This window comes from Pteropus vampyrus, unplaced genomic scaffold (genome assembly GCF_000151845.1).
Source record: "Pteropus vampyrus isolate Shadow unplaced genomic scaffold, Pvam_2.0 Scaffold94, whole genome shotgun sequence".
In the NCBI taxonomy this organism is placed as follows: Eukaryota; Metazoa; Chordata; class Mammalia; order Chiroptera; family Pteropodidae; genus Pteropus; species Pteropus vampyrus.
In genome coordinates, this window is record NW_011888875.1 from 1,348,191 (window position 1) to 1,357,756 (window position 9,566).

At 52.3% G+C, this 9,566-nt stretch overlaps 1 protein-coding gene across 1 annotated transcript in view; it reads left to right on the top strand.

The window, feature by feature from the left end:
• The window catches only part of ANKH (ANKH inorganic pyrophosphate transport regulator), a 55,151-nt gene that overhangs the window by 43,077 nt on the left and 2,508 nt on the right, over window positions 1-9,566 (top strand). The window contains exons 9-13 of the mRNA XM_023532942.1: window positions 249-270; window positions 1,492-1,640; window positions 5,921-6,050; window positions 8,243-8,366; window positions 8,923-9,022. Coding sequence (XP_023388710.1) covers window positions 249-270; window positions 1,492-1,640; window positions 5,921-6,050; window positions 8,243-8,366; window positions 8,923-9,022 — 525 coding nt within the window. The remainder of the gene's footprint in view (window positions 1-248; window positions 271-1,491; window positions 1,641-5,920; window positions 6,051-8,242; window positions 8,367-8,922; window positions 9,023-9,566) is intronic.

A 9,566-nucleotide genomic window follows, 5' to 3' on the forward strand; every position in this document is an offset into this window, starting at 1 on the left:
CAGGACAATAGCCCCATTCCCACTGGCCATGACAAGCTTGCTCCCTGCCACCCTCATTACTGCTGCTCCCCAGAAAGTGGGCTCTTTGGCCATTGTCACACATTTTCACCCTGGTTCTAAGAGTCATCCTGATGGAATTCTGTGTCATTCCCCTGGGGACATGGTGACTTCTCATGAACTCGCTGTTAGCATTAAGACGTTTAGAAACAACCAGATCTAGTTCTGGTGGCAGTCAGCGAGTGAGTGAGACCCCCAGCAATGCTCACATACGTCCGTCTCTCACCGTCACATAGCTCATCGGTCCCTCCGCACCTCCTGTGAGTGCCACCTGCAGATACCTCCAAATCTGACCATTTCTCACCATCCAGTGGTCCGATGTCATCCCCCCGGGATTGTTATATAGTTCCTGGACGGGGCTCCCTGCTTCTGCCCTGCCCCCCCAGCCCCCCCCCGCCCCCCCCACACACACACCCCCACACAATCTGTTCTCATGCAGCTCTGGGGCAGCCTGTCAAAATGACAATGTGATCACATACTCCTCTATCTACAACCCCTGGGGCTCCCATCTCTCAGGGAGTGGAAGCTGGAGTCATGACCATCACCCAAAAATTCTTAATGGACCCCCCCCCACTGCACCCCCATGGTGTGTGTACGGCCAATGCAATTTGATGCTAAGATTTAAAAGGCCAAATAGTGTCCCTTAGGTGACACCAGGTCTCTCTGAAAACTCAAGCAAGATAGGCAGGCACGTGTGCACTATCTGATAGCGTCTTGCCCTGTTTTGGCCCCTCCACCCCCAGGTGATTCAAATTAGGGTGCCTTCTGCATGGAGTGACATGGGACGCAGTTTTCAGAAGATGCTGTTGGTGAAAACCCAGCTGTCGGCCACCTTCTGAAAGCTGCCCCTCCCTCTGAATCCAGACTACCCAGTCATGAGCACATGTTAAGATTGACAGCTACAGGGGTCCCTATTATTTTAAAATGTTTCTCTGATAAAGAAAAAAAGAATCTGTGCTCTTTGTGGAAAATGGGAAAAATCCAAAGAGGAAAATAAATTCAGCCCTAATCTTACCACCCACAGATGACTCTGCTGATAGTGTTTTATGGTGGTCCCGGGAACCCTATATGATAATGATAGCTAAGATCGATTGGTCACACTCGCTGCGCCCAGACCTGGTCGGAGCATTCTGTGCAGATCATGGGGCCACAGACGCGCTGATGGTCTGGTCATCTGAGACGCGCTGAGGAGCCAGCACCAGAATGCAAATCAACTCGCTCACCAAGCACGCAGTCCCGAGCCGAGCTGTGACCGCCTCTTTGTATGTGGTATTCTTGGGGATTAACCACCGCTGGTTTTCCCAGTGGAGACTTAGACTGGGTGAAACGCCTGTTGAATCTTTTTTTCTAAGTACAACTCTGAATGACAGTGACGCCCGGGGCCAGGCATTTAATTCACAATAGCTGCGTGTATTTTACTTGTTCTCACCGCAGGGGACGAGAATCTCTGGCTTGCTACTAATACTGATTATTCAGGGTCATGGAGACAACTTTATGACGTCTTCAAAAGCATGGTCAGCAGCCTCTGGACACTGAGTCAAATCCAGAGCTCTTGGCAATGTTCCTCTGTGAAACGGAATCCCGTGAGGATGTGCAGAAATGGCAGCACCCTTGTGGCTGGGTTTGTATGTTCTCTGAGTTCAAATGCTGATGAGGACAACTGGCTTCTTCAGATCCCACTCCCACATTCTTGAGAAAGAGACTCGGGTGGTCCCAGCGCAGGTCAGGGACTGACTATGTGAGGAAGCAAGTCTCGGAAAGGTGCCCGTTCTGTGGTTCCAGTCTCATTGACTCAACTGTAGTATCTCAGACCAGGGGTGCTACTTCTTTAAGAATCAGGGCTGCCTTCCTCCACCGTGCACACTTTGCTCCTCTTTGGGGGTCTTGATCTATGGTAAAACTTTGTCGTAACTTAGCTCACTGTTATAGGAACTTAAAAAGGAAAGGTTAAATACTGCCCCCAGCACAGACCTCCATAGAGCTAAAGCCTGCTTAATGGGTTGCCACTAAGGAAAATGTTAAATTACTCATTGACCTGCCCAACCAAAGCATCGTTAGAAATGTGACTGTGGCACACACACTAACTGGCAACTGCGTGCGAGGGCTGTGAATAAAAGGGCTGTGGCCCGGTGGGGGTTAGTTTCCAGAGAGGCTGTGGAAGAAGAGAGTAATGCCAGTGGCCGTGAAGGCAGAGGATTGTGTGGAGGGGACCGCAGTCTACGAGAGATGACTGTATCTTGAAATGCACATCAGTAGTTCAAAGTAGAAATTTCATGGTCAGTGCCTGGTCCCGAGAAAAAGAATCACAGTATGTCATGTCAAATAAAAGAGTGGATCAGGGGTCTCCTTTTTCAATAACCTTTTTGTTTTAGGATCATTTTAGATTTACAGAAACATCAGAAAGACGCACAAAGTTCTCACACGCCCTTCACCCTTTACTCACCTATCACAGCTTAGGGACCAACACGGGTGTGTTACTCTGAACCTAACTCTGTAGCTTATTCAGATTTCAGTAGCTTTTTCCTCATGTCCTTTTTCTGTCCTAGGATCCCATCTTCATTACCATCTTTCCTCCTCAGCCTCCTCTGATCTGTGAGAAACTGTCACAGACTTTGCTTGTTTTCGTGGCCTTGGGCAATTGTCTGGAATACTGGTTAGGGTTTCTGTAGAATGTGCCTCAGTTTGGGGTTCATCTGCGGTGTCTCTCATGGTTAGATGGGGCTTATGGACTTGGGGGAGGAAACCCACGTGGGTAAAGTGTCATTCTTATCAAGAATACATGCCGTCAACATGACTTCTCACTGCCGGTGTTGACCTTGATCACCTGGCTGAGATCATGTTTGCCAGGTCTCTCTATGGTAAGGGTCCTTTCTCCCCATTTTCATATTGTACTCCTCTTGGAAGGAAGTTACTAAGTGCAGCCCACGCTTCTGGATGGGGCAGTAGGTTCCACCTCCCTGAGGGGGAGTATCTACATTAACTTAGGTGAAATTCTATGCAGGGAATTTGTCCCCATGTGTTTATTTATATCAATATGGACTCGTGGATATTTATTGCATACCGTGGGTCATAATTCAGTACATTCTTTATTTTGTTGCTCAAATTGTTCCAACTTTGGCTATTGAGAACTCTTCCTGCTGTGCTTTCGTGTCCTTTGACATATTATTCCAGGCCGATAATCTTGTATATTTCCAGCCTTCGTCCTAGAATGAGCCATTTCTCCAAGAAGCCCTGGTTCCTTTTATTGGAGAACAAATAGGAAAACCAAAGATCTGGGCACTGAGTGGGTTGTTCCATTTTGCTGGCCGCTTCCTAATGAGATAAGATTGACAGCAAGCTCCGCAGCAGCAAACCCACCCCTGCAGCTGCTCTAAGGAACAAATCATGTTCATTGTCAGGAGTTTATTAGGTTTGCGTTCTGGCTTGGAAAAGTCAATGTCGTTAGCCTCTGCAAATATTTGAGGAACACAGCATGTCATGGTCAACCGGGAGGTCATGTTCTGAGTCAAGACTACTCTGGGCGAACTCACTAGAATGACACTTTTCCTGAAATAGTCTTTGTTCGTTTACCCTCTAAAAGCTTCTTGTTTTCTGAAACAGACTGGCTAAGTTTGGTCTCATTATTAGGCGAGGGCTCAGGACTTTTCTTAGAGAAAGCTGACATGCAGATAGGTATTGCAGCTTTTAGCCAAGGCCATACCTACTGGGCAAGGCAGGGAATAGGCATTTTTTTAGGAACTTACTGGAAGGCACAGGGCATTTTCACACTGGAAGCATGGCCAAGGCAAAGGGTCGAATTCAGATATTTCAGAGAGAAGGAGAAAGGAAGCTTCTACACCATGTACACGGTGTTCCTTCCCTCTAAATGGTTACTTGTGATTGCTCAGGACCCAGACCAGACTGGCGGCTTTCGGCTATGTTGTTCTAGAAGACCTAACCTAGACTCCACGTGTACCTGGCTGAAAACTAAAGACGCACCTCAGTGGCCTGTGGCCTTGATGCGGGGGGGGCACTTAGGGTATGCTTGGCACAGATGAGCACCAGATAGATAGACAGCAGAGCGGTTTAGCGGTGCCAAGTTAAATCATGCTGTGGAATTTTAAAAATGGAATATCGAGCTACGCTCCTGAGAAGCTCTATGAGAGATCTACCAAACCTTAACATGTTTTTTTCCAAGAGACCTAAAATGGGGTCACCACCCAAGTTACAAATACGTAAGTGATTTGGGCATGCTCACTGTCATTGTGTCCTCAAACTGGACTTCCTCCTGCAAAGGTTACTGGTCATCTCCTCCAAAGGGGTACAAAACCTCCGAGAGAATATTCACGTGGAGCAGCCCGAGGGAGGAAGCCGGTTTCTCCACGTGAATAATATGGAGTCTGGCTTTGGCAGGGACACTGCTCACTCCATCCTCTCTGAGGTGCAGTGACACCGTCCTTTTCCCTTGCTTCGTTGTAACTTAAAAGCCACTTTACAGTAATTTTGCAAAGCAGAGAGAGATTGCAGTGTCAGGCATTATCTTATATTCAGATTCTAACACCGGCTACAAAATAAATACAGCATCACAGCGATTGTCCTGGGAGCTTTAGCGGAATATGGCCCAGGTGTCCAACCCCAACCATTGAAAACACACAGGGTGGCTTACCCTCTGGGGGATCCTAGGCACAAATCAAGTCCAGACTTGGGGCGGGGCTCACTTGTCTTAATTCTTCACAGCTTCGCTGCTATGGAAAATATTTGTCAGGAAAATGAATTGTATCCCCATGCTGTGCTCGGTGTTGTTTTGAAGTTGTAATATGTAGACGTGAGCGATTTCATACCATTTCAGGCTGGCAGCCGGCGGGAAAAAGATGACAGGGCCACTCGTCCAGGCCACTAGTGATAAAGTCTCAGAGCTCGGAGCTGCTACCACTAGGGAAGTATTTCTCCTTCGCGTCAGACGGGAGGTGTAAGTGCTGCCAGCAGGAGGCTTAGATGGTTGTACCTCTGTCATTTTTTGAAAACCAGTGGGAGATTCTTCCCAGATGCTGAAAACGACATGACAGAATAAAGGTTCTGTTGCATTGATAAAGTGAAACATATTTAGAATGGATCCTCCCAGGTATTCTTAAAAATACTTCAACATGACGTAGTAAATAGGACCAGCCTAACTCCAGGAAGCTTCATTTACCCAAAGCCGAAAGGGTGTTATGTGCTAAAATTTCAGTGTCCTGTTTTTACATGACTGCGATTCGTTTTGTAATGTGTCCACGTTCATTTGAGGGAAGAGTCGCTTGCATCTGAACAGAGGGAGAGAAACACCTGATGGAAGTGGCATGGTTTTGGCTCCGCTCCCCGTCCGTTTCAATTCCAGTCAGTCGACCAGTTGCCCGTCTTTTTTCCACAGTTCCCAGTGCCGTGGCTGCCGTCTCGTATTCTTTTACTCAGACTTCGCCAGGCTTCCAGGCCTCTAATCGACCTCAGTATTACAGTTCCCTTTTTCACTAGGCGCGCTGATTCAGCGTGGTTTACATACAGCCAGATGCTTTCAGGTCTCTTCCCATCATTTGGTTTGAGCTGTCAAACTTACATTAACGCGTTCGCCCTGAACTGACGGAGCCGGTGAGCCGTCTGGTGAAGCCTTCCATGAGAGCACACTGGTCTCCCTCCCTGGCCCGGTTACCCACTCAGATGTGTCCACTTCCGCCCCGCTGCTGGGTCCCTTTGGGGCAGACGTGGCAGACCGGGGCCCGTGTTGGCGGGCAGTGGCTCGAGGACCGGTGTGCCGGCCAGCTGCTCGTGCAGATCTGTCCTCTCTGTCCTCATGTCCCTCGTGTGTGCCTTTTCCTAACATCCTTGCCGTCTCCCCCGCCCCCGCCTGCAGCTCTGTTTCGTGATGTTCTGGACCCCCAACGTCTCCGAGAAGATCCTGATAGACATCATCGGCGTGGACTTCGCCTTTGCGGAACTCTGCGTCGTCCCTCTGCGCATCTTCTCCTTCTTCCCCATCCCAGGTAACGAAAACAGAACGAAAGACGATCCCTGTTTACCTTCATGCCGGCCCTAGTCTTCTCTGGAAATGTTTGCAATCACGGCCCAAACAGAAACGTAAAATTTTCACAGGGGATCGGAAAGACGTGAAGACGTTATGCGGTCGGTTGAAAGTTCAACAGGAACCGTTTGTTTCTTAAAGGACAGTGGCCGTGAACACAGTGAAGAGAAACGAGACCCGTAGGGAGAGCGTGAGCGGTTTGGGGAACAGAACTGCTTTGCCTCCCGATCTGTGGGGCCGTTTGCACAGATCTGTGCGTGCTCTCGAATTCCCAGAACTGTATACTCAAAAGTCAGTCTTTCGGCATGTTCATTGGAGAAGCAAAATGGAAAACACAAGAAAGGAGAATTCTAAAATCTAAAATCTGGAGAATTCTTATCTCTCTATGGGAGATAAGAATCTAGGGGCACAGGCGAGGCCAGAGGGCGTGTGGCCAGCCAGGGGAAGCCCACAGTCAAAGTGAGAGCCGGTTTGACGGTTCCCAAGCGGATGGAGTAGTAGGAGTCACGCCATAAAGAATGAGGTGGTTTTTTATTACTTGAGAAAATCCAGTCAGGGAATGGTTGACTGGTGTGCTGCCTTTCCTATAACAAATGCATCGCACATCCATGTAGGTCCATATATAATATGTTTAGGGCAAGTCCAGGCACGTCTGGGTACTGTTTCTAGAAGTAACTCATCAAACCGCCAACAGTGGGAAGCAGGACCAGGGCCGGGGGGATGGAGGGAGACAGGACGGGGAGGGGACCTTTGTACTGTGTCCCCTTCAGCAGTTTTTAAATTCTGTACCAAGTGCAGGTCACTACCTGTTAAAAATTTAACTGCCAAAAACTTCCACTTAAATCGTCCAGCCAAGAAGCCAGACCACGGAGCTAGTCGAGGCCAGGGCCAAGGGCGCGCCCGCCAGTCCTGGGCTGTCACTGAGTCGGGCCACAAGCTGCCGCAGCTTTTAGATGCCAAGCATGCCTGGAGACAGGGTCTCTTGGGTGTCACCTTCCCCAATGTGGCAGAAACGGAGGAATGGAAGATGACGGCTTTGGAGCAGTGTCTGGTCTTGGTCAGGGGGACACAGAGGAGCCAAGCTTGGGAAGGGGCTGCACTCACCTGTCCGTACTCCAGGAGCGGCTGGAGGTCCCAGAGAACGCCAGCCAGTCCTGGGGTGGGATCTACCTGTGGTCTCCTCTCGACTCCACTTCCTCTCCTGTCAGACTACAGGCTTCCAGAAGCCGTCAGCCCCCACCTGTCTTTGCGTATCTGTGTGTCTCAAATCCGACCCTCCACCCTGGGCCCCGCAGGGCAGAGCGCGCCCTCTGTCTAGAACACAGTGGCTCCTCCAGCGTGCCCGGGGCACAGTGAGCAATGCTTCCCCTTCAGACCGTCTTGGCCACTGTCTGCAGGGTAAAGGACTAGGCCTGACGTGTCCTTAACCCCCTTCCAGGCACAGATCACACCTGAACCTTCAGGCAGTTGCCACCCGCGAGGGCGTGTGCCCTCACAGCCAGATTCAGTCAGTCTCCTGGAGCCCCATCTGCAGTTCACACCTGGATGGGGAGACAGGCAAGGGGGGTGTGGCATATTGGCTCCTCGGAAAGAAGGGGTGGTACCAGGAGAAGGCAAAAGGGGAGTGACGTCGGCGTGCATGGTCAGAGACGAGAGCAGCGCCCTTCTTCCCTACGCCTCCCCGGGACTGTCGTGGGGAGGGCCTCTGGCCCGGCTTTTCTCCTTGTCTTGAGTCAGACTTGATCACCATCAAGTTGCCTCTTTTCTCTTGAATTTTCTCTTCTAGAGAGGAGTGGCCGGAGCTTGAGGCTGGGGTGGGGGTGGGGCTGGGGCTGGGGGTGGCAGGAGTGGACAGGAAGGTCCCGGAGCAGGCCCCGCCGTCACGGTGAAGGAAGGAAGCTGCCCACAGCCTGCTGTCTGGATGTTAGGGACTGTGACGAAGTGGGAGCCAAGGTACGGACGGGGCCGCCCCAGGCCCAGAAGCAGGGATCCGAGGCCCGGCAGAAAGATGAGGTCGCTAGCCCAGGGCCACAAGGCCTGGGTCCCAGCCAGCCAGCCGGCGACCTCGTGTGTGCCATGCAGGAGCTAGAAGCTGGAGGCTGCAGGACGGGGAGGAGCAGGGCGTTGCTGACAAGTCCTTTGCTCTCCCCTTAGTCACCGTGAGGGCCCATTTCACCGGGTGGCTGATGACCCTGAAGAAGACCTTTGTCCTGGCCCCCAGCTCCGTGCTGCGGATCATCGTCCTCATCACCAGCCTCGTGGTCTTGCCCTACCTGGGGTATGTTGTCGGGGGGCTTGGGGCTTGTGTCCTTCTGCCACTTAAGTACCCTGGCCGGAGGTTTACATCTGCTTTTCCGTGTGAAACCCCAACCAGAGGTAGAATTCATAATGCTGAGCCGCGTGTGGTTTCTGCCTGGGCACTAGGTGGGGGGCTGTTGCGATCCATTCTAGAAAAGTATTTTCGGGGTCAGGCCCAGGCGTGGTATTCATCGAGCACCCACTACGGGCCCCGGTCTCCTGGGGAAGGGGCGTCAGTCAGCCCCTTCACCTTGGAAACCCGCTGCGTTGGGCGGAGGGGTGGGCGGCGCTGCGGGCTCGCGGTGAGGGGCGTGGCCGGCTGGCAGGTGCCGAGTCGAGACCCCGGGAGCGGGAGCGAGCGGAGGGTGGCCCCGGCCGGAGCTGCACGCCACCTCCGCGTGCAGGTGGAGCGCTTCTCGGGTGCAGACCCCCAGCGCGACGGTCCGGCCCCTCCGCCTTCTTCCCGTGGCCTGGGTTTGACTCCGTGTGCCGCACCTCAGCGTTAACGACAAATGGCCTTTCGGTTCTCATCCCAGGGTACACGGAGCCACCCTGGGCGTGGGCTCCCTCCTCGCGGGGTTTGTGGGAGAATCCACCATGGTCGCCATAGCAGCCTGCTACGTCTATCGGAAACAGGTGAGACGTGGCAACGGACGCGCACACCTGCCGTGGCCGCAGAGCCTCCTCCAGGGCTAGGGAGACCGGAGCGGCCCCCCAGGGGACCGCGTGGTGGTGACACCGCACAGTCATCCCGTACCGTGACTCAGGGTGACCAGCTTGTCGACCAGAGTGGCTGAGGCTCGGTCAGGTTTCATGACAAGGGATGCCCCGTCACGTGATTCCGTGGGTCGTTCCTCACGCCCTGCCTCGCTTCAAAAGGCAGTCGTATTTCTCGGGAGGGACAGCTCGATGAAGCCAGGCCTGCCATCCTGCATCCCACTGTTGCCTCGAACGATTTTTAAAATGTAGAAACTAAATAATGGTTTTGACCACGCAAGAAAATCCTGAAGAGGTGATTCCCCCAGCCACCAGGGACCGCCCTCCCCCAAGTCCTTGTAAACTCAGACTTGCTCGCTATGGAATGACCAGTCCGGAAAGTCTTGGGTGGTCCACATGCCCCCGCCCACTCTTCGCCTCTACAGACCCTCGCCCCTCTTCAGCCCCAGCGCCCACCCCACTG